Source organism: Pomacea canaliculata, linkage group LG3 (genome assembly GCF_003073045.1).
Source record: "Pomacea canaliculata isolate SZHN2017 linkage group LG3, ASM307304v1, whole genome shotgun sequence".
NCBI classification, from domain to species: Eukaryota; Metazoa; Mollusca; class Gastropoda; order Architaenioglossa; family Ampullariidae; genus Pomacea; species Pomacea canaliculata.
Window position 1 is genome coordinate 3,888,163 of NC_037592.1, and position 24,172 is coordinate 3,912,334.

At 43.2% G+C, this 24,172-nt stretch overlaps 2 protein-coding genes across 3 annotated transcripts; both read right to left on the reverse strand.

Annotated features, from left to right (window-relative positions):
• Positions 1–1,127: 1,127 nt before the first annotated feature.
• On the reverse strand, positions 1,128–3,251 carry LOC112559223. Of its 2 annotated transcripts, none has more exons than XM_025230282.1 (3): positions 2,484–2,900; positions 2,113–2,257; positions 1,128–1,500 (listed from the first exon to the last, which is right to left on the reverse strand). In XM_025230282.1, the coding sequence occupies exons 1-3, from the start codon at positions 2,684–2,686 to the stop codon at positions 1,294–1,296; spliced, it is 555 nt and encodes a 184-aa protein (XP_025086067.1). In that variant the 5' UTR covers positions 2,687–2,900; the 3' UTR covers positions 1,128–1,293. The 2 variants fall into 2 exon arrangements, with proteins under 2 accessions (XP_025086067.1, XP_025086068.1); XM_025230283.1 differs by having other exon boundaries at positions 1,327–1,463; positions 2,484–3,251.
• Positions 3,252–6,153: 2,902 nt separating this feature from the next.
• On the reverse strand, positions 6,154–23,673 carry LOC112559215. The gene is made up of 3 exons (XM_025230271.1): positions 23,212–23,673; positions 11,439–11,653; positions 6,154–9,569 (listed from the first exon to the last, which is right to left on the reverse strand). Exon 3 carries the CDS (start codon positions 9,559–9,561, stop codon positions 8,494–8,496), a length of 1,068 nt encoding a protein of 355 aa, XP_025086056.1. The 5' UTR covers positions 9,562–9,569; positions 11,439–11,653; positions 23,212–23,673; the 3' UTR covers positions 6,154–8,493.
• Between the last annotated feature and the right edge of the window lie 499 nt (positions 23,674–24,172).

Genomic DNA, 24,172 nt, shown 5'->3' on the forward strand with positions numbered 1-24,172 from the left:
GTTGCCCACCTGCACAGCCTCGCTTTCGTTGTACTTCCGGCCGCTGATGAGCATGGGTGTGGCCGCGGTAGCGATACAGCCACTGTTGGAGGCAACGACATGGTGATCTGGGTTAGGTCACATCTCATTATATCATCGTTACTACTGTTCATGCAATATTGCAATATTATTCCTACAGTTCAGCAACCTGTTATCTCCCCCACTTCCCTAACCATCTAAGCACAAATGTGTCATTCGTATTTGTAGCTTTATTTTATCTTGAGCCAATCTTAATATGGATCCAATTTTTAATTAAGCGGTCTCATGTAGGTCTAGTGCCTGTCCGTTGACTGCGTAAGCTTATTAAGATGTAAACAGCAACGGAAATGATCTGATGACCCACTTTGGATCCCAGGTGTCGTTGACTGTCAGCAGGAATTTGATGCCAACGGCTCCTTCCCTCAGATGCAGCAAATCGCTGGAGATGGCGTGACCCAAACATACAAAAACGAGGCTGGCGGCTAGGGCAGCTTCTGCCATTGTTATCTTGGAGCAAAGCACAATCAGTGTGCGCTCCTACCCACCTGCGTCCTACCTATTTATACACCTACCTACGTTGAAGTTCAGGCAAGACAACGAAGAGACGTTCCTCTCTTCGAAAACACGTGTTTGCGCCCAGCAGAAACATGGGGAGATCCGGCGGGGAAAAGTTCAAACACTCACTTGCTACTATTGTAATGAGAATTGGAAGGCCATGGGTTTAATCTTGTATCGAAGGACGCAAACTTCTTAGGAAGTAGCACCTGTTCACTGGGAATGACCATCAGGGATTTCCTCCTCTGCCATCATCTCTCCCATTATCACTATTATAATGTCTCATACCATGAACAAAACTAAAATATTTTGTTATAGTGAATGTCGAGTCTCTATTTGCTAGCTACACATGGGCTTAATTCGTTCACTTTTCAAGTACACACATATGCGCATGTGTGTATGTGTGTGTGGTTAGGAAGGAAGGCTACAACCCCGCTTCTGGACTATTATCTCCTGGTCTTTTTCTTGTATTTTTAATCAAAGTTGTCAGCAATCACTAATTAAAGACAACCATCCTTTGACGCCCTCATCTTGATGTAAAAAAGAACGCGAACAATATAAACTAATATTATTCAGATGACAGTCTGTGTATTGAACAACGCAGGGTGGAGAGAGGAATGAAGTACAGTGACATCCATTAAGTACGGAATCCACAAGTCGTCAAACCAAGATTTATTTTACACCAAAAACATCATCAGCGGTGAAACAAGAGCTGAACAATCAGTGAAAGAATTCCCACTCCAGAAGTCTGAACCAGTAGTAGGTCATGTGATAACCTTCTCTGGAATCGGCAGTCCAGCAGGACGGCAGCGGCGATTCACGAGTGTCCTGGGTGGTCGGGTTCAGGTAGGAGCCGTTCCAGGGTATGGTACAGGTAGGGGGAGAAGCGTCTTCAATGACAGAAGAGTGGAATGTTATGAAAACGTCCTGAAAAAAATGTCAACATCTGCGGGCAGTCTCGTCTGCTTCTTGTCACCACATAGCGAAACGTTCTTATTAGTTGTTTTTTCGGCATCCTGTAAGGCTGCGCGTTAACTAAACAATATCATGAGTGTTTTAGTCCTGGATACCGAGGCGATCTCATGACATTAACTGGCAAACTGTGTAGATGGTTACATTAGTAAAGATAATCTGCTTGTCCCATCTATGCAAATAAAGGATGCTGTATGGATAATGTTGGATGAGACAGGTATCATCGTGAAACACAGGTGCTCTCTCTCTCTCTCACACACACAGTAAGCACACTTTCTCTCTCTTTCTCTCTCTCTCTGCGGAGTTAAACACCAACAAGCAATCAGCGCTCCTATCTCTCTCTCTCTCACATACACACACTCTCTGCTTGAGTTTTTGTTCTCTTGATTTGGTGGCTATTTTGGGGACTCAAGTAAAGCAACTCGGCGAGAGGGACAAGGAAGAAAGGCAGTGTAGGTTGGAAGGAAAGACTGAAGGTAACAAAGGAATAAAGGGAGCGGGACAAGAACGAACGGGAGATAAGAGACTACTTGTATCTGTGTGTGTGTGTCCAGACAATGTCTTTACCATCTGGCTTTTGCCATCGTAGCTGCCGTTTAGCACGACAAACTCGAGTGGTCCATGGTCACAGCTGCCCACCTGCACAGCGTCGCTTTGGTTGTACTTCCGGCCGCTGATCAGTACAGGTGTGGCCACAGTAGCAATGCAGCCACTGAGGGTAAACAAAATAGAATAACCACTGAGGGTAAGAAAACAAATATTGTACAGCCATATGATTTTATTCTGTTTTCCTCTCAGTACGATAAGCAATCTTCCAAATGATAAGAAGGTGCATTAGGTTACACAGACTTAGGACTTTGATATCGTACCAGAAATGTATCTGAATTACAGCTAGTGTGTTACATGATGGCTAGACGATGTTTCATCACGTGACTTACTTCGGGTCCCACGTGTCGTTGACGGTTAACAAAAACTTAATGCCCACCGTGCCATCAGCAACGGCAAGTGGCAGACCAGTTCTGGTGTTGCATAGCAACGCAACGACCACGATCGCTGTCAGTGGCAAGCACCCATCGTCGTCTTGGTGGCGGCTAGGAATGCTGGGAAGGCTGCTCTGGTCAAGGTCGACGTATAAAGACATGTTACAGATTTGTTGACCCCTGGTCAGATAAGCGAATGTGCTCGTGACTGAGGAACGAGTGGTGGGTCATGGAGGCGAGTCACCGAGTCAGTACCAGTGTGTAATGAAAGGCCATCGTTCTAGAAAGACCGAGTTTACAAATCTCAAATCGTGCAGGAAATGGTTTGACGTCAAAGGCGCCATCTATGATTTCTTTCACCGGGTGCTATCACCCCCCTCCCCCCGCTGTGACGTCATGGCTTTCTAAGAGAAGGACAGTAACGTATCGATTTTCAGAGCGAGGCTTTCTGTGCTGACGTCACAGGCTGTTTGCCGATGATAGGGTTTCAGACGCGACTCGAAAGCTTTTGCCATCTTTTTTTTTTTTTTTACCCCTCTGCCCTCGGTCGACAAGGGAAGTTCCTTCTAAGTCACAGAATATCAGTAATATCGATCTTGATGCTGTTAGGGTCCCTTTCTCCCCCTTGCTCTCTCTCTCTCATAGATTTTTATTTTTGGAACTCTCTTGAGAGAGAGGTCAGATTTCTGAGCAGCGTCAGCACATTTATTCACATTTATGCAACGTCAGCAAGTTTTTCCCAGCAAGTTTTTCCCTGAGGAAACAGGAAGACTAAAATGGTCTTTACTGTATGCAATAATTTTCTACCGTAACTTCTTTTATATTTCTAGGTATTAGCAAGAGACTAAAGTTTGGAGATGATGACGACGCTGCATCTACCCATGTAACGCGAGTACAGCACTTTGCGCCTCTTGTACACACAATGACAAAGATTTACTGAACACGGAAAAGTAAATTCGTACAGCTACAGCAGCTGAAGGAAAGTAGAAACTTTTCGAATAATTTTTTTTTCTTTTCTTTTACTTTGGGAACTAGCGACTTTAAGAATGTCAATGTTAACGAGGAATTCAAGACAGACTAGATAGGCAAACCCCAACCACCGCACGGTCGAAATCGTGTCCAGCATGAACTAACAAACTGGTGATCACCATGTCATCAAAGATTTCTGCCATGTAGGATCGACATGTCCAAGTAATTTTATCAGAAGACATCAGCGGCGACAGTCTTTGAATAATGATTGCTAGCAAGCTTGGATTTTCAAACACAAGGGGAGTGAAGTATCCCAAAAGACAGCGAGGGAGGGAGCGAGAAGGATGTGGGCAGTCACGGCAGCTTTCTCTCGTTTTAAAGACAGCGTGAATATTACTTTCACTCCCTTATCCATCATTTTTTTTTCCCTCCGTCATCACCATTATTGATATCTTCTTCATCATGTCCTGATTCCTTCATGCAGATGTTATCTACTCCCAACATGGTTCTATTTTGAGCCGTTTTACAACAGCAGACCTAATGACGTATTTCCGGTTCTCCAGACGGCTTATAGACCGCCTGTTGCCCTGAAAGTAATGGCCCCCTTCGTGGGGCTGGGTACCGCTCACGTCGTCCCCGAGCACAGCGTGACACCGGCTTGTGGAGAACGCGCGGAGTCTTTTCCCCCAGTTCACATGCCACTTCCGGTCTGTCTAATCCCCACGCTCTTGCTGACTACTGTGTGACGTACTTCCCGTTCTGGTAGTATTCAGCTGCATGACTTCTCATCTCTGCCTTTCTATCTCAATCTCTGGCTTGTTTTCTATACTCTTTTTAACGCTCCTTCCCTCTCTCTCGCTCTCCTTCCCTCTGTGTGTGTGTGCTCAAAACACTCGAGCTGTACAAGATAACCTTTCGTTGATATGTTGCCATTGGCATCAACTAACAAACAACGAAGCAAAATATTTGTGGTCCAGCGCTTGCTTTCTGAAAGTAATGAAATAAGCTTCTGTCCTCCTTTGCGACGGAAAAGATCAGAAGGTGCTTGTCAGCGGTAAGAGCTGCTGCTTGACGCCAACCCAGCAGATAAAGCTCTATCATGGAACAGCAGTCGGTTACAGTAAACAAGTGCCAGAGAAAGAACAGTGTGCCCGCGACAGGACCTGAGCCCAATACAACCATGGAACAAATTCCTATATTTATGCGAGAAAGAGCACAATGGCACGATGGCGCCCGACAGACAAGGCTAACCGACATCAAAGCCAGGACAGACTATAGACTTTTTCATAAAAACCACCATGCCACACATTAGAACGATGATGCAGGCTGTCTTTGAACATTTCCGATGCTGGGCGACACCAGTTATTTTATCCTCGTGTCCGTACATAATGCTTTTATTGGCCCGTTCACGCTGTGGATTTTATGGGTGATTTATAGTCAGAGAGGGAGAGATAGTCAAGAGATCTTAACGTGGAAGTCTCGTGTCATGGGGTTGGCCTGGTGCCATCGAACCGGCCGTTTTCACGTGCAAATCAATTGTCCATTGAAAGCACACTGCGGGCAAGCGAGACGATAAAGAGTTTCAGACAGACAGTCTCCACTTCGGTGCGTTCTCGATCAACAAAGCTTGTGGATAAACTGCTGAGAATTTTTAATTTAGATATAAATATATTTTAAATTGAAGCGTTCTTTTTCATTAGCTCTTGAAAAACATTGATAGTAATCAACTCTCTCCTACCCTCTGTTCCTCCTGTTTCGTGCCTAAATGATCTTGAGCCCCTTGAGCCCCTTTAACCCCAAAAGCTACAGCGCTGCTGCCCTGTTCCCAAAAATCTCATAGCATCAATCGAGGTTTATTTCAGTCTCTTCAACCAATGTAAATATTTTTTGTTTCGTCGCCGAAAGAATTAAGATGGCAGAATTCCTTCAAACAGTCGAGGGTGTAGACTCGTAGCCATGGAAGAAAATCTTTCATCGCTATTTATCCAGTTGCAGAACCTGATAAACGGAATATTTTCATTTAAAAAATACCCTTAAATCAAAGTTATTATAACAGTACTTTGAAACTTTTTTTAAAAATGACACTGACCCCACTTTGTCAGAAATACTGTGCTTGCAAGCCCTCTGTGGCAACATGTCATCCAGGACCACACACCTCCGGTTGAGACAAGTCAATTCTATTTTCAGCTGCTGAGCATCATCGGGCACAGCGACCTTTCCTCGGAATGAACTATATTTGTGGCCACGTCACTTCCTAATGGACTGTAACTTTTGTTTTCCCTCACCGCCCCTCACACTTGGAGGCCTTTTGTATATCATCTAGCAAATTAGATATCAAGAAAAAATGAGTTTAGAGAACCAAACTATTTATAAATTACAATAAGCGAGGAAGCCCCTTCTCTGGCATTTTCTCGCAAGATCATACAATGGTTCAAAGAGGCAAAGAGAGAGGGAGAGAATGAAAAAAAAAAGTTTGCATCCAGGATGCAACACTGACATGTACAGCCATGAAAAAAATTCAGTCAGATATTTTCCTATTTTTGTAAATCGTTTTTTGTAATATTATTTTTTAATTATTTAACATTATTTTTTAATCTAAACATCAATATTAAGTAACATAATTAACCCTAACATTGTACGATAACGTAGATTTCACATGTGTGTGAGAGTGTGTTTTATTTTTATTTTTTACTTCATTCACAAACGGCAGTTTGGTCTTTGCAAAAATATGTAAGATTTAAAAAGAACACCATAGGCAACAAAAACTCATTCCAACGGAGTAATTTAATAACTGTCTCAATGCGGTTTAGGAAACAGTAAAAGTGCTTGAAACTGTCAAATAAACGTGTGTATAAAACTCCAACAGACGAAATTTAAATGAATTTACAAATAAACATGCTCAGTCCCTGCAAGCAACATTGTGAATTTTCTAATCGCATATCACATCTCATAATTTCTTTTGTTGAAGATGAGACAAAAGAAAAAGAAGCTGACTCAGCATCTTGTTATCGAGGGTAGACATACAACACTCATAAGTGAAACAGTATACACTGCTCTCGAGCGCGTGTTCCATCATCGTTTGCGCATAGAATGCTCAAAAAAGAACACAAGAACTATGCTCTGGAACCGTTTCATTAAAGTGTTTTAAAGGTGTCGTGAGAGTTTGAATCAACTTCCCACTTTACATACCAAAAGGTACCCCTAATGTTCAAAAGGTGCGTTCAGACTTGCATGGTGTTTGTGGAAAGTAATATACATGCCCATTATACCCACTCAGGATGGGGCTGTAGATGAAAAAGTAAAGCCCTTCAATTCCATCTTCTTCCGCCAAATACAACTACCACGACCAGTTATCAAGGCTGACATCAATATATTCCCAGCTTATTTGTCGCCCACTTGTTAAATGTGCCTATATTTGAAAGTAACCTGAAGTTTTGGCTACATATTTCCATATTGTTATATTTAACCACAGCCACAGAAAAATGATACTGAATTTGAAGTTATTTTTGGAACTGACAAAAAGCAGCAAAACTGTCAAAAGCTGGATACTGTAAAAAGTCATGCATTTCTGCTATTGATTAATATTTTGTGGCGTGCCGCTGGGGCCACAGAGCCCACCCAGGAGGAACTGCTTTATAAACATGCCGACAGATGGCAATATTGACTTCGTAACCAGAATGCTGACTGCAGTTTGGGGTAATAATGGTTCACGGATATCGATGTCGGAACAAGTTACCAGAGATTCAGATGGTGCAAGTTGATGCCACAGCTGATAGTGCCAGCAGGTTGTAGGCCTTATCATTAACAGGTAAAAATAAAGTGTGGTGCTTGTCGTGCCCACGTCTTCATGCCAACTGACAACGCCATTATGCTGTACGTTTCTTCTTGCTAGCTTTTTAGTGTACGCTAACAATTTGGGAAGGTGAAACACAGTGGCATTCAAAAGACAACATGCAAAACGTTTAATTGCTGAAAAGGAAGTCTGTGAAGAAGCAGAAATGATAGCGCATGCTTCCTCAATGTGGGAGTACTCACGACTGGGTAGGCTCCTAATTACACACAGACAATGCTATGTTGAAGCTTCCTTACCCTTGGCGATGAAAACATCAAGACGTAAAATTTTTGTAACTTTCACTTTTGGAAAAATAAAACCTTCCTTCCTTCACAGTTTCGTCGGAAACGTAGAAAAACAAAAATATTCTGGCGCAGAAAAAACGTGTTCTTGCAGAAATATTCACAAAGAAAACGGACAAAACATGTGTAAATTATGATAGGTGCATGGAAAATAAATGTGTGCACAAGTTCATTTTGGAATCTACATTCTTGCGGTGCATCAGTTGTGTTCCATGTCATTGTACGAGAAAAGCTTTTTCTCCTTCTGGCCTTCCTCGTGACAGATATTGAACTTTCCCCTTCACAGAACATGCTGAGCTGACAAAACACTTGTGAAAAGGGGACCATGGTCGACAGCAATATCCTTCGTCGACTATCTGGCCTGCCTGAAGGGCCACCGGACGTCTGTCCTAGCATACCGCTTCTAAACATCTGTGAGAAACAAAACTTTAGTCACGTGATGTAGTGATTTCGTCGCAGCACGACCCACAGATTTCTGTTTACTCATAGCCACTCACTGAATGTTAGGGCGCTGGTCAACGGTTGGCGAACTGAAATAGCCAGGCAGTCTTTGCACTCAGTGTGGGATCAAACAGCGTCAAGCTGACCGAAAGTCGATATGGTTCGCTGCCCGAAATAATCTTCTGTTTGTGCCTCCATTTTCCGAAAATAAGCTGGGACTGAACAAGCCCGCACCAACGTGCAAACACAGTGATCGATCTCTTCGTCAAATACAGCAATCGGGCTCCCACCAAATTCCTCGCGCCTTCTCTGTAAAACTTTCGGGGTCCAGGTAGCTTTGGGAGGCCCTCGGACTCCTCTCGACATTCGCGAATGGCTTCAAAAGGGTAAGGGGGGCGTAAGAGGGAGGGGACAAGTAAGCTGTTCAATCGGATGCCTTGTCCATGTCTTGCAGCCACCGCCGGATGCGACCTTCCCGCATAGAGTTTGAGCCTTTGCCATAGCACACGATCCACGAGCGGGTCTTCTCGTCATACACCTCGAACTCCGATCCGGTCTTCTTCTCACCTTTCTTAGCATCCACAGTGACCACGCCCTCGTCCGCCCTGTCAGCCGTCGCGATGACCAGCCTTCCTGCCCCTTTTCCACCGCGAGCGCGTGGTCTCTCAAGACTCTCATCCACGTCCGAGGGCAGGAGGCACAGCTGCTCCGGAGTCAGGTTACCCTGGGCATCACCTGACCCTTTTTCGTAACGGTCCGTGGACTGCGCGGCCTTGAGGTTGCACAGGGAGTGGGAGGTTCGAGGGCTTGGTCCCGCTTCCTGCCCACCTTTGTCCTCTGGGTACGACATGAGGCGACGCAGATAAACGGAACGCTCGCTGCAGGAGCCGGCCACGCTGCCGTCCTGCCCCAGACTGCTGTCCACGTACTCGTCGGAGGAGTCGTTGGACAGCAGCCCCACGCTGTGCGCCGTGCAAACGCTGTTGAGGCTAACGGCGCTGCCTACGCGGCTTCCGGCCGTCAGCACGCGCAGAGAGCTTGTCTGCTCCTCCAGCCAGCGGGGATAGTCGGTGCGGCAAGGATCACGTGACGACCCCACGTCCAGGTCCACTGAGCGGCGCGTGGTGCGGGGGGAGCAGTAGACCCCCAGCTTGTCCGCTCCACTGGTGGCGTCAGTGCCCAGAGACAGGGCGAGAGCCAGGTTGGGCATGCTGGCAGTGGGTAGGCCGATATCAGAGTTGCATCTGTGGGGGACGTAATCCGGAGGTGCAGGAATCTCCGAGTCGCCTGAGGGAGGGGTTGCCATGCTGGGTCTGGAGCTGTTGTTGCTGTTGATGATAATGGCGTCAGGACCAGGCGCTGAGGCGCGGCTACTGGTGGTGTCGGCGCGGTCGTCGAGTACGATGCGAGGAATCGTCGTCAGGTCGCCACTTTTGAGTGCCGATTTGGTGCGTTCCCGGGTCTCATCGTCAAGCCTCGTCTCGGCTGCCATCCTTTAAGCTAGGATTGCAAAAGTGAACGGGAAACTGTAAATGATTCAGAAGCCGTACAGCTCAGACAATTGTACAAGGTTTTCGGTCTTTTCGAGGAATTATCATTTTTATTTGTTAACATCTAGGCTGCAGTCAACGTAAATAGAGTTAACTATAAGATTGAAATTTGTGTCACGGATACATTCGATATATTCCAGTTATTAAAAGAACACATCGTCCAATGTAGTGACATCCGCAAGAGAATGAAAAGGACAACGTTAAAAGGGATAACAAAACTGTATTCTATTGTACGAATTAACAAGACTGGAATGTTGTTAAAAATCATAGCATATGCAAATATGTAACAGTGGAAGTATATTTTATATGAAGCACATTATATAACATATCCCAGCAAAAGAAGTCAAATGTGGCCGTGAGTTTCCTCTCCAATTTCTTACCCCCTCCCCCAATCCTCCCAATAAAAAGGTTCTATTTTTTTGGTTTCATATTCTATGACCAAGATTTATATCATTTTCTGCTGAAGATTATCGCAGTGTTTCGACGATCTTTCTCGTTGAAACTAAAGCGTTTTGGTTTTGTGACTCATGAGGGATGACAAACAGTTGATAGATTTGCCCTGCTTCTCTTCCGGCGGCTTGTGAGCTCATTTAGGGTTTTCAAATAAGCATTCTAAAGGCGACCCATTGAGCACAATAAAGGCTTCTACCTATTAGATACGTTAAAATTCTAGCCGAAACATTTCCTTGCCGTTCTTGGCACTCTTCATTCATTTAACTATTTTTTGGCTAGGTCGTCTGCAATACAGCATTCACGATGTTTTCATTTCATTGTCGCATTCAGCATCTCTATGGAGCGCAATACTTTGGAGGTGAAAAAAAATTCCCGCAGAATAAAAATAAACCAATCTCCAGGCACGTTTCAGGAAACACCAGAGTGATGCCCTTGAGGTATCCTTGATGCATCCGTCTGAATGCGTTTGGCGCGTGCACGCTACTCGTCCCACGTACAATCACGTGTCGTTGTTCGACATAGCGACGACAAGATAGAACAAGCCGCGGTGCACTGCGAGGTCCCGGCACACTTTAATCCTCGTCATGACAACAGCTTGGATAACTCTTCCTGTCCCTTCTCAACCCTTTCCCTTTCCTCTCTTTCCCTCCCTTTTTCTCTCCTCCCATTCCCTCAGCCTTTCCTCCAATTTCTTGTACATCTAGCCTTCACAGGAGGTTGCCCCGTGGTGTGCGTACTGCTTGTCCTATTCCATCGCCACCAAGCATCCCAGCCCAGTCCATGACAAATCGATCGAAGGAAATTACACAGCACTGATCTGGCGGCCTTCTGTGTACATTTGCCTATCAGTCCAGTTGCTCCAATCGTCAGCCGATAACGCCATCTCTCTCCGTTGAGTTCTTTGAGAAGCCACAATGTTGGAACTCGTGGCTATGTCAGACATAAGATGACAATGTTGAACTCATAGTAAGTCAGGCCATGGCTCTGCAAGTGCTCCAATGCATGGATACATCAATGTACGGTTTTGCAGGGAAAGTCACGTCCCGCATGTAGTCTCTCAAAGACTCTGCAAGGAAGGTCCCAATGTCATAATGTCGGTCAAGAAGTCACAATATTTGAACGTACGCATTAGTCGTCAATGATTCTGTAAGGATCACAATGATTGAACTCAATAACTAAGTCAATGGCTCTGCAATTTTTAAGCGCAAGCAGTAGTCAGTGAGTGACTGTAATTTTTGCCACAGTGTTTGAACTCACGTTTACATCAACCAATGGTTACGCAAACTACTTCACGATGTTTAACCGATTCTGCAAGACAGCCGGAAACGGATACTCAGCTAGCTTCGACTGAAGAATCTAAACTTACTTTATTATGTCAGGTGGTGACGTGTAACGGCAGTGAAGCTTGGCACCACTTTCAAGAAGGTAGTGCAGAAAATAAAGGCTATGTCAGCGGCACTCCTGGCTGGTTGTTGAACCTTCTGAACACACCATGCTGCGTATCCCCACCGTTCAACTTGTGCCCACAGTAATTCTCTCTCGTTCGCTTGAACAACTTGGTCAACAGCTATTCTTTGTTATCTGTGAAAAAGATCAAAGTCAAGTAAATGAAAAAACTATTTGAAACTATTTTCAGGTATCTGGGCCCCGATAAAATCACTGCAAGATGATATTTTCAAAAATCGGAATAAATATTTCATAATACAGGCCTGTAAATGTCAACATGTACAAAACGACTGACTTGGATACAGATCAGGTGCAAAGATACGATAATTCTCAAGGTTACAGCTACATTGTAATGACAGACACGTGATGTACATCATAACTGACATTATACAGATCGTGTACAAGGATGCGTTCTCTCAAGGTTACAGCTACTTCGTAACGGTAGACAGAATCGAAGGTCAGGAATGACGTCAGCCCTGGACAGGTGTGCGTTTTCCCACGGGAGACCTGGAACATTTGTTAGGCCTGTTTGTTGACATTCGTGACCTCACGGGTTTGAGCTCTTTTTAAAGATATGGACGACGGTCTTTCATTTAGTGAATAGTAGTAAAAAAAAAAGTAGCCTGGTCATTAACATTTAGCTCGTCCACGAATGAAACGGTTGCTCTGGACAGTGCAGTACTAAGGGATGTAATATACGATCAAGTAGTGGGTTGTTTTCACACTCCTCGTATATTTAGTCGACTACTTGACTATGGCCAATCAGTATTTACGGTCATTTAAAACATGGTCCTAAGGCGCAGCAAACATCTCTTAGAAACATAACAAAGAAGATCGAACCAACAAAGCCATACAAAAAACACGCATAGACACATTTAGGGACACTGCAAAAAATAGATTAACTAAACAGAAATAAAGTACAAAACGAAGTGTGATAACTACAAAGATAAATAAAGGAAAAAGGTATATTTCTCTGCACAAATGACATTACAAAAACGGACAGCGTGCTTCCTCTGAAACGCGGATCAATCGCTAAAAGTGACCCATGACCTCTTGCACTTGAAAAAGATAATATACTAAAGCAGGAAAGGAGGTAACAAATCATCAACAACTTCGATTTTTTTTGTCTTGTCTGATAACTTATGCATCCCTTTACATTGTCTCCTTGGAAATCTCTATTGCAGCTTTGCATAAGCTAATCTTTGTATCTTTGTTTAGCCAACCGGATCCCTCGTCGACTGGAAGGAACAGATATGGCTAAACAACAGCAGTCGCATTACTTAAATATTAATCTATCTCAGATTATGACCACATCCTGTGTGTGAACTAATTTTTGTATAAGTGCAAGTATGTATGGAGTTGGCTACACGGAAGATAAACTAAAAACTAAACCCAGCTGCGCTTCGAACCGTTCTCGTTTTTGCATCTCAATGTTTAGACACAGTTGATATCTTGTAATATTTTGCTGATTACTATTCAGTCGCACGGCCCGGTATCTGGAGTGGCAGAGGCACTCGATTCAGGTCCTTGTCCCAGCTCTGACCGTCAGACTCTCACACACAAGACCACTGATCGAGTTCTTTGCTACCACTAGATGGCGCTGGTGGTCGTTGTTGATGTGAGGTCGTCTGGAAGCTGCAGAAAGAGAGATGTTGACACTCAGGCAACAGGGACGATCACACACACACACACACCTGTCAGCTACGATTTGCGTTGACTGTGTGCGCAAACTAGTGAGTCGATCACAAACCTTGACAAGTTGACAAAGGCGTACACGAACAAGTATGGATTGTAGGGGGCTGGAGTGTGGGAGAGTTCCTATCTAGCGGTATAAGAAGCAAAATGTTTCTGCGAGCGTGACCTATCTTTGCAGTTTAATGGCTGGATGGATGGGTGGAGGAGTGAGTCCTTACTCAAACGTGTTTAGTTGCGAGGGGGCCTTCAACCGCGAGGTCGCTCCTTCAAAGAACCAGTCATGCTTCTATTGTGAGAACTGCTCTCGTAATCCCCTATTGCCTGGTCTGTCCAACTGAAACAGCTTCTGATCTGAAGAATACACAGGAGGATCAGAACCATCGCCTTTGGAATCTTTTTACAACCGACCACTGCCGACGCTGAGGCGCTTGTCAAAACATGACGCCAGTACACGTTGTAGTCGCTGTCGCTCTTTCACGCGTAATGAGCAAGGACATGTTTTCTTTCTTCAACGATTATATCCGAGGCAAGTCTACAACTAATACTGCCCGGGCCCGGGTGTAGACCTCAATGAAAACCCCCCAAAGGATGCATTTGAAGGAGTGCGCAGGCCGGTGGGGGCGTGGGCAGGTGGAGGGCTACCTGTCCCAGCAGATGGCGCCAGAAGACTGGCGTCACAAATTTCTCAAGACATTAGCAGGACCACACGTGCAGGAGGGACCGATCGATGGTGCTGTGCGCAATGCTGGGGCTGTCTACGCACTGGAAGTCCAAGACCCCAACACACTGGCCAGCACATCGCTACACCTCCCCTTCCCTTCTTTGCACTCCCTCTCTCGCTCTCAGACGCTCAACACGATCACGTTCTCGGCTTTCACCGCGGCTAGCAGTGGTCCACGACAACCAGTCGCTGGAATTTCCAGCCACTGCCTTTCACTCGCCAGCTTGATGGAACAGAAAACAGAGGCGTGTGAAGAAAATAAACACCCGTTCTGGAAGCAGTGCGGTCGTCAGGGTTCTATGACCCGGGACAGCATTTTAGAACGCCCACAAGTAAATGCCCGTACATGACAGACGGGTCTGGAGGTTCTGAGTCAAAGTGAACGTACCTTAAGCCAGTGGTTCTCAAAGTTTTTCGGACCGCGGACCACTTTACTTAAGTAAGAGCTACGGCGGACCACCAAGTAAAAACTATGGCGGACCACCAAAGGCCTGTACTATGTATTTCAAATTTAAATTGCAGCATTTGTTTCATTAAATTCAAAACTAAATGTCCTTTTGTAAAAGTAATATAGTAATAAGTTGACGTTATTTGTAATTAAAATGTTAATGCGAGGAATGCATCATGACTTATGTCCGCGGACCACACTTTGAGAACCACTGCCTTAAGCCATCTTGCAACTGATGGTGGCCAGAGAAGTACGGACGCAGAGCGTTGGCGGCCCTTCGATCTGCGCCTGTCATGGAAGAGGAGTGGGGAGGCGAGGGGAGGGGCGTGTAGCTGGCCTTGACAAGCGTTCCAGCCTGCTGTCATTCGGACCTCCGTTTCGCCCGACTATTATGACAGCGCCGCAGTGTGTGAGTGTGTGTGTGTGGGGGGGGGGATGGGGGAGATAGGCGAGGGCGGGGTACGTCACCTATTAACATGTTGACTGTTATCAAACTACTGTAAGGAACGTGTCAGAAGGATGCGAAGAGCAGCAAAACTTGTTTTCTAAGACAGTAGAGGACGAAAGATGCACGACTGAGACAACGTGATAACTAGCTCCGTGATGTATGAACGTAGGGTATAACACTAGTGAAGAATCGAGCTTTGTTTGTGTAGGGGCATAACAACGTTTGAACACTACGTTTGTAGCGACTAGCAACGTTAATTCTGTTTTTGCAATTTTCTTCGGATAATTGTCTACATCGATAATCGATAACCAATCATATTCTTATTTTGAAAACACATTCAATAAGCGAAAACAATCAAAATAATTTTTTTAAAAAACACGAATCTACTACGTCTGCACAAGACTGCAGCTTAGGACCAAATCTGGTTAGCCCTAGGTAACATGTTGCACACAAGCGATGAGCAGAGAAAATGAGACCCCAGAACCTAGTGACCCGAGTTATCAACCAGGGATGGTGGTTATAAACCAATGGTAAGTCCGCTAGGGCCAGTAGTCTTGTTTCCAAAGTTATAAAGCAATATCCAGAACCCGAAAATGTTTCATTTGTTTGTTTTTTAAACAAAGGAGCCGTACTTCTAAAGTGGTGGCAAAGGTGACTTTGATGAAAGAAAATATGAAGTGTCTGGAGTCTGGGCACCACTTCATGACTTCGGAAACAATAATTTTTTTAGTTCCCCATTTTACCAAGGGGGAAAGACAGTCTCTCTCTCTCTCTCTTTCTCTTCATAACTACGCCCCAGATGTGCATACCCTAGGGTTTGCTTAATCCCCGCACAGCGCCTGCATCCACGAACCTACGAACTTTGTGACCATAACTGTGGACCGTAAGCAAGACGGGATCCTCTATATTACAAGCCGAGCTTCTTGGTTTGCGCCTGCTTCCAGTGACAGGATCCCACAGTGCTTCCGGTCCCTGGCTAACTCTAGCTTAAGATTACCTCTGCTTCACAACTCCAGAGCCGATAGGGAAGGGGAAAGAAAGACGCATGGGGTCTCGCGTGAAGACAGTTACCATTCTCGTTCCTGTAGCCACAGAAGCCGTTACATGTCTGTAGCCGCAAAAAAAAAAAGCCACGATGAGGAAATGTCACACTTTCGCATCGGAAGCCGTATTCTCCAAGTTTTGGCGTCAAAAATGGCGAAATTCGTGTGTGATTAACCGCTTCCAGGATTCCTCTGCCACTGTTGCCACAATTATGGAGGGTTTCGGCGATTTGCATGCTGGGATTTTACGTATGTAATTGCTTTCTTGGTGGCGAGGCATTAGTTTCGCTGCAACTGATCACAGACAAATGCAGATTCGCACGCATATAGATCGGTAGTTTGGAAGGCGGCGAAACCTGATCGCGATGGCTACAGTATCATGCCTGTTGGACAACTGCTTCTGCAAAGTGTGGGGGTAAGGGAACTGAAGTATATCATTTTATCATTGGGATAAAAACTTTGTTTCTTTCTTTCCTTTACATAGGTCTGTTTCTAGCATGAAGAAATGGCTATCAGGAAAATTGGCGTCGTCATTCGCATCCTCGCCACATTCGTAATCATGGCAATGCTCCATCAAGGGTAAGCATATTCTCTCTCTCCTGCCACCGAACAGCTCACAACCGCATTAACACAGATTGGCCTATTGTGATGCCCTAGTTATCGACAGCCAAGTCCAGGCAAAATAAAAGAAAATATCGATAGACTACAGCAAGGAAGTATCCGGAAAATAGAATCAGCCACAATATGCATTTTTTCTGGCGTCATTTATTTTTCTTCATAGGCCACCCACTATGTGGGAAAACCTTTTTTTTGCGGGACAACCTTCTAATATCTCTAATTTTATACATACTTTAAAGATAAATGCCTTGCCAGCAGATGATATTAATTTTATGGTAGGTAACAACGATAAACTTCAGAATGTCATCAACAGACTGACGGACATGCCAGATGGATTTGAAATCGAGACCAGTACTGACAAATGCAAAGGTATGGTAAACACCAGTCACGACAGGAAAGCTGCGATATACTTAAGCAGGGAAGAGCTATTAGTGAACACCTTCAAGTACTTGATATTTTATTCAATAAGAATCCGCATCGAGATTGCAGAAGCAAAAGCAAAAAATAGAATGAACGCAAATGGGGCAGCTACAGATGCGCTACTACGTTCCGACAGTGTAAGTCTCTCATTGTTCTAGTCTGTTTTACTGACGGGAGACATAAACTACACTTGCTGACACCGAAAAAAAAAAAAAGAATCTGGAAATTCCGGACCAAGTGCCTGAAGGAATTGCTACGAATTTCTTAACTGGCGCACAAAACCAACGACTGTGTAGGGTGGTAAAGACGTCCACAATCATGCTCTTTATAGCTTTACAAGGTACTACAGACGTGCTCATTTTCATTCTGTTCAACTGAGAAAACGTATATAATATACAGATATGCATATATAATACACTTGAATATCATGACCAAATAATATTCTTCCAGTAAAAAGCGAACCAGTTAATGGAGGCACCGCTAAAACTTGAGCGCCCAACAGCTTTCGTGTTAATAGGGATCACACTCACGGTCACTGTTGGTTATCTACACCAAGGTAAGAATCATACCCTTAAATAACAATGCATTCTAGCTGAATACATTTCTAGCTGAATACATAAAAAAAACCATTTTTGAAAGTATTTTTAAAAATATCTTTCTTTGTTTTTTACTTTTTGTTTTGGTTTGTATTTTGTTTGTTTTACTGTGGCTAGGGGTTTGATACAGCATGCGGAGTTCTGTGGTCTGTCAACGACGATTTCTACTTTGTGTGTTGTGGCTGGTGTGTTCAGTTCAACTCCTTTCTCAGTAAACGCTCTTAAAAAGTGTTTTCCTCCTTATTCACTCGGGTATATTTTATGTTCACTTGTACCAACTCTACATGTCAGAACCACTGTTGGCAAACACCCCAACAGAAAATGGAAAGGCCTACTCCTATACACACCGCAAGTTTTGCACCCACGCAGACCCGTGCGGCAAAAATAACGAAAATTGCAAAAAGGAAACCTGGCATGTGTTCAGACGTCTGTCCTGTGCTCTGAAAATGTTTTTTTTTTGTTTTGTTTTTTTTTTTTTGTTTGTTTTTTGTTTGTTTTTTGTTTGTTTTTTTTTTTTTTTTTGAAAGCTGAAATTCCCATTTGCTCTAACACCTTTTACCATTTTCAATAGTCAAAATCGGAAAGAAACGCAGTTTGCTTGACGACATAATTCCTAAACAAATTGTTCCCATGCTGCCAGACACGATTCGCAGCTAGCATTAAGCAAAGGTCATCACTGGTCAAACCCGAAAAATATCACTCAGCAGCACCAGTCATTGTTGTGCTGAGTAAGAGGCATTACCGAGGGCAGTTTAAACAATACTATCATTCACGACTTGCACCAGCAACCTTTGTTTTGCTTGGGTGCGTTTCCGTGTCTTTCGACGGCGCGAGCGCAGGAATAATATCACTGTGGAAATGTCTCTGTGTGCCAACGTGCTACGCGGAGTGATTCTGCTGTGAAAGAGGATGTCACCAGAACACTGGCGCCTCTTACGGTAGCCGTTGATCGATTCTGCTGAGCTCCAGAATAGAGTGACCAATGATAAATCAGAGAAACACGCTGATACACGACAGCTTCTCGATGGTCACTGCACTGACAGCTTTTTCCATCGCCTCTCTCACATCTTTGGTGACAGGGATCTGTTAAACCGGAATTTCACGCTTCACGTCGAAAGGGTTTTCTTTTTTTTTTTTTTTTTTTAAATATAACCATGAACACAAGCATTAATCGTTTGTGAACTTTACAATTGTTTTGTCGTTATTGTGTTGTTGTTTTTTTTTTGTTGCTATCATTAAGTTTTGAACTGATTGTAACAACCTACCAAATTCATTTACACAGCTGGTGAAATTCGCGTGCATATCGTTTATTTTTGCCACTGCATGAAATGTCTGAATAACTCAGTGTTTTTTATTTTGTTTAATTGTGGTAAGTTGCTTGCAATGTGTGCTGCTGTAGTCAACGACGAAATGATTTAGGTTTGTTTCGTTTTGTTTTGTTTTACCCAAAGGCGTCGTTTGCCATTACCCTTGATTCTTTCAATGGAGCACAACACTCGGGTGTGTAAGCACAGTGACTATGTAAGATGATTTATGCTACTCTTGAACATGAACACAGTAATATTTCCTACCGATAGCCTAGCATCTGTAGGGTGACTTTTGAACCATTGCATACTAACTCACTGGGTCTTCCGCAACAAAATAATCATGCACAGTGTTTAAACTTATTGGCTACATCCTGTTGGCTGTATGGCGAACATTTTATTGAGTTCTGGTTACCAGGGCACAGTGTGTCCGTAGCACTACAAGACTGGATGACAGAACTCAGCAGTACTTTACTGTTTAGACACTGACATTAGCAAATAATGTTACAAAGTTTAAAATATGCTTCAAAAATCAGACAACAGCTCGCTGAAAATTATCATTTAAAAAAGTAAGTGAAGATGTATATCTTCTTGCAGGTATATTTCTACTGCCTTGGTCCTAGCTGCAAACGCTTTCTTTATAATGGCAGCTGGGCTCATATAAAGGTTACAGAAGTGATTGACGGAGCTGCTGCTGATGATAACGATGATGACGATGATGATAGAATTAATAATAGTTACTACACTAAACATTGTGCCTTTGGGTGAAATGTGTGAGGTTTCTTTCACGAAGGGGACGGGTGGTTCAAACTATCCTCTTTTCCCACTCTCAGTCAGTTCTCGAAAACAAGAATCTTCCATCCTCCTTATCAATACGTGCTAACGATTTCTTAGTCTCCTGCTGCATAGAATAGATACTGCTATCAGCCATGTTCAGTCGAGCAGCTCGCTACAAAGTGGCCTGAGCATCAGCGAAATCGCGCACACGCATCCGCACTAAGATGCACAAAATGCGCTCGCTCTCTAATGCGCCATTTCGTAGCCTTGTGTTACAGTCTTCAGGGGTTGTTCAGATTGTTCTTCGACTGGCGTGAGATCTTCATCTCTGCTATAAATCTCACAGCTCGGCAAAATTTAAAAAAAAACAAGAGTGTGAGGGGAAATTAAAGACTAATTTGCCGTTTGGTGTGACCGTCCAGGTTTTACACCCTGAGAGCGTTAGCTTCTGCCGAAACTTGAACCATTACCGCGCGATTTTTTAGCAGCGATGCAGCTCCTCCACACTAGCCTTGTATGTCAGCACTACTATAGTCGACAGATAATGAAACTAAATGGTCTACTTCCGAATAGCCTGCATTTACAGAAAAGTCAAGGACGGTATGACGAGTTGAAAAAAAACAACAACTTTGCAGTGGATGGTTAATGTCAAAATAACATGATTGTGCATGATTTCGATACAAATGATAAGTGTCCATACATTTTCACACAGTTTGTATAACTTACCTTTATATGTGGTGAAAAAAAAAAGGATTCGAACACCGTGTAAGCAGATGCCTGCTTTGTCAATCTCCAAATGTACTAGTAAAACTACTTGGTCATCTTGCTGCATGACCACTGCGCCATTACGACCGTTAAAAAATTGCAGCTGATCGTACTTCCCTCCCCATCTCAGCACTCGTTGCACCACCATTAGCGTCAAACAGAAGACTGTGCTCATAGATTGATTTTGTATTTCTTACAAATACTGTACACTTACCAACTGTATTTCTTACCAATAACATCTAATGTTAACAAATTTATTTTATGACTGTCACGACGGATTTTTAAGTACTATTTTCCTCCAAAAAGAAAAGACGCCTACACATCAGATGGAAAAGAACATCATTGTTTCGGCATGGTACGAGGCTTAAAAAGGACAGAGATAATTAGAGACTTGTAGTATAGAACTTATGCTCTGATCTAAGCGAAGAAGAATTGTCTTTTTCTTATTCTGTTATTTTCAATTCCCTCACCTTCTACATCAGTTATGAACAAGAGCCGATCCAAAACTCTCAGCCTTTCTTTTCACTCTCTCTCTCATGCGCTTAAAACCGGCAAATGTTAAATGTACCTCATTTCACCTAAAAGCCAGACTCCAGCCTTTGGGAGCGAGGCGGTGGTGACTCAATCATTTTCATATTGACGCCGAGCTGAAAGCTTTGACCTTCTCCCACCACCTAAGGGGCTCCCGTTGTAATCGGAGGGTTAATATGGAGACTTGTCAGCAGACGCCCTTCCTGTGCGCGCTTTATGCCATCAAGACTGACAGAAGGCTACAGAAGACCCTTGTTCTTCCTGCCATTAAGGACAGCATAAATGTTCGAAAGAACTAAGCAAGTTTATGATACTCTTTTGCTAGGTACTTGACCCGGAAGAAAATTAATGTCAGCCATCTTCCTTATTCCTGAAGTGACGTGAATGGTATGATTAAGAACAGAATTTTTGAACGCGGTTGCCACAGGAAGATACTTTACACTTACTATGATCAATACAACACAAATATAAAACATACAACATATAACAATTAACAAAGCATGAACATTCACAGACCAAATAAGGCTGACTTGACCGAAGGAACAGAAGACGAAAACACCAACCAGCAGAAGTGAAAAAGAAAACAGGAAAGGCTTAATTGCTCCTAATATAGTTAGGACGACTAGTGCATAGTGAGGTGAATTCATTCTGACAGATCAAACCTCTGGCCGGCCTCCATACCACTGTCACGACCACTGTCGTTCCGATGGTTAACGCACGGTGAGGTGAATTTATACCAAACTGAGTGTCGCGAAGCTTTTTCTCTGCGCAGGATAAGATTCTTGCGACTTTACCACTTTTTGTCGTCAAAAAAGAGTTACTACACTAAATGCTTCTTTGCAGTTCATTGCTTAACCTGTCTCTGTTGTCTCAATGCAGTAAAGTTGAGCTTAATGCAATTTTTTTTTTTATTTAGTTGCAAAAGCTACACACTGAACAGGTGACTAGTTATATGATCGAGTGATAAGAGATGAGACAGGAATACATATCTGATTTTAAATGTCACCGATTAAAGGGATGAAATTTAAATGAAATCACCTTGGGAAGATTCAGAATTTAATACAATTATAAGGACTGCCAAAGTAGATAACTATTATCAAGGAACTAAGGAAGTTTTGTGTGCCTTGCAACCTACATGTCAGACAAAGGTCAACTATCGACAGAGAATCACACAAACATTGATGTCAGTAAACTGATGATAATGAGTTATTGAGACAAAAAAATGCACCACTGTAAGAGTGAAGTCAAGCCATTGTATCTCTGTTAACATGATATCAACGGTCCATCCTCTAAATCTGTAGACAAATGATTTTCACGGCACATCTTACTCTATAAGTCGTATCTCTCTCTCTCTCACACACACACTAACGCGAGAATGTTATATTTATAATATATATATATAAAAACGTGTGCATGCTGTTTACTTTGCAGTTTTGAAGAAAAGGCTGATGCATTTCGCATTCCCACCCTTCTCGTAGCAATCTAGATGAGGTGTCAGTGCTTGATGCATTTATGCTAAATTTAATCATGCTGAATACTTTCAATTAAATCCGAAAAATTCGCAATAAAATTTTGAAAATATTGACATAATAAGAAGTAACACTACGAGGAAGCACGCGTAATCTCAAAATGCAACTCCCAAATCAGAAAAGAAACACTTAGGACAACGACAGCAGTATGTTACTATGAGGTTTCTTCTATAACAAGTTACTGTTTAAATAAAATAATTTCTGAGGTTTATTGTATACCACCGCAGCAGCCAAATAGTACGTGTGAAAATTGGATATAGCAAAAATAACCACACGAGTAAAGATCGGTATATCATACTTCAGTACGTTTATTTGTGTATCACGTGATACTGCATTATGTCAATCCTGGCGGAAGATTATAAATGTTGCTAAACAGCCAGTCATTGCACACACGCATATTTATGTTTTAATTCTCTTCTTTAGCCCGTACTTTAATCAGTACTGCTAATGCGAAAACAGCTGCACTGTCTCTCCACTGCATAAGCTAATCCATGATTCTAGACTGAGCTGCATCCCATTATGGATGGAAAACTGTGCGCAACACTAAAAAGTGAACCATGCATATGTAATCAACTATTTCGAAACAGATGTCAAATAAATATTACATATTTCGCCCTGAGAATCGAGAATAAAGGATAAACCTTGCGCATTTTTTTTTTCCAGACCATAGGCATTCCAATCGATACCATGACGCGAAGAAATTTCTCGTCTAAGGGCTGTGTTCTAACAGAACATTGCGTGCTGCGGCAGTCAAGCCTACGAGGGACCGTCTAGTCAATGGAGAAAATTATGCCTTACCTCCGCCCGAACCAAAATGTGAAAAACTGATGCTTGCTATCCAGACTCCTTTCCTGCCAATATAAGAACTGTCGTTCATATTTCAAATGCGTGTATTCGGCACGAATAATCCGGAAAATATGCGGAAATTTGGAAGAGCGCTTATCGTCTGCTTGCAGACTGGACGACTTCTCGTCACAGAACGCCGATTAGCTGAGAGTGGTTTCCCTTTGCTCTTTCTTCCCAAGTCCGTGGGGCTTGCCGTCTGCTCCACTCTGCTTTGCCATGTCAACATCGATTAGTTATTGTTCTTTCTTCCACTGATGGCTGCTTTTGCTCTTTGTGTTTATTTTCTACATGTTAGTGTCGTGTAGAAATAATCTTTTAGTAAAGATTACAAATCTATTTGAAAGGCTTGGAGTTTCACACCCGAGCATCCCATCAAGCAAACGACAGCTTATCCCTCGTGCGAAGTAATCAGGATCAGCTTTAATTGTGGTTGTTTGTTGGTTTATTTTAGAAATCCCCTCGCGGTGATTTCACACAACTTTTGGGAAGGGATGATGAGGATGAAAAATGCCATGGAGCACGCAGGCCCAGTGAGTGGGAGTAACTTTCAGAGAAAAGGACGTGAGCGTTCGGAAATGATATATTAATACAAGGTAGTGTGTATTTATATAGTGACAAGCGAAAGGCTGGATCGATTTACACATGTTGATAAAAAGCACTCTTGTTATTTTAATATATCAAATCGCATAAAATTTCCTTTGCACGGCCACAATGATATCTTTTTTATTCTCAGAGGAAACGTAAAGCTACATATTTTGTTTTATTTAAATGATTTGAAAGAAAGAACATTCGCTATATAATTAAGTTTTCCCTTGAGCAAAATCGTTCACACTTTTCTTCCTCATCCCATCCCAACCCCCAACACACAAGCGAACAAAAACAAACTTAAACGTGTTCACTCCTCTATGTGGTC

What these genes read in the sequence shown, in the direction of transcription:
- LOC112559223 (XM_025230282.1), bottom strand. Translation starts at nt 2,686, where the DNA reads ATGTCTTTATACGTCGACCTTGACCAGAGCAGCCTTCCCAGCATTCCT. An exon ending in AACGACACGTGGGACCCGAA is followed by an intron (nt 2,258 to 2,483) that starts GTAAGTCACGTG and finishes GTTTACCCTCAG; the next exon opens with TGGCTGCATTGCTACTGTGG. An exon ending in ACGATGGCAAAAGCCAGATG is followed by an intron (nt 1,501 to 2,112) that starts GTAAAGACATTG and finishes CATTTTTTTCAG; the next exon opens with GACGTTTTCATAACATTCCA.
- LOC112559215 (XM_025230271.1), bottom strand. Translation starts at nt 9,561, where the DNA reads ATGGCAGCCGAGACGAGGCTTGACGATGAGACCCGGGAACGCACCAAA.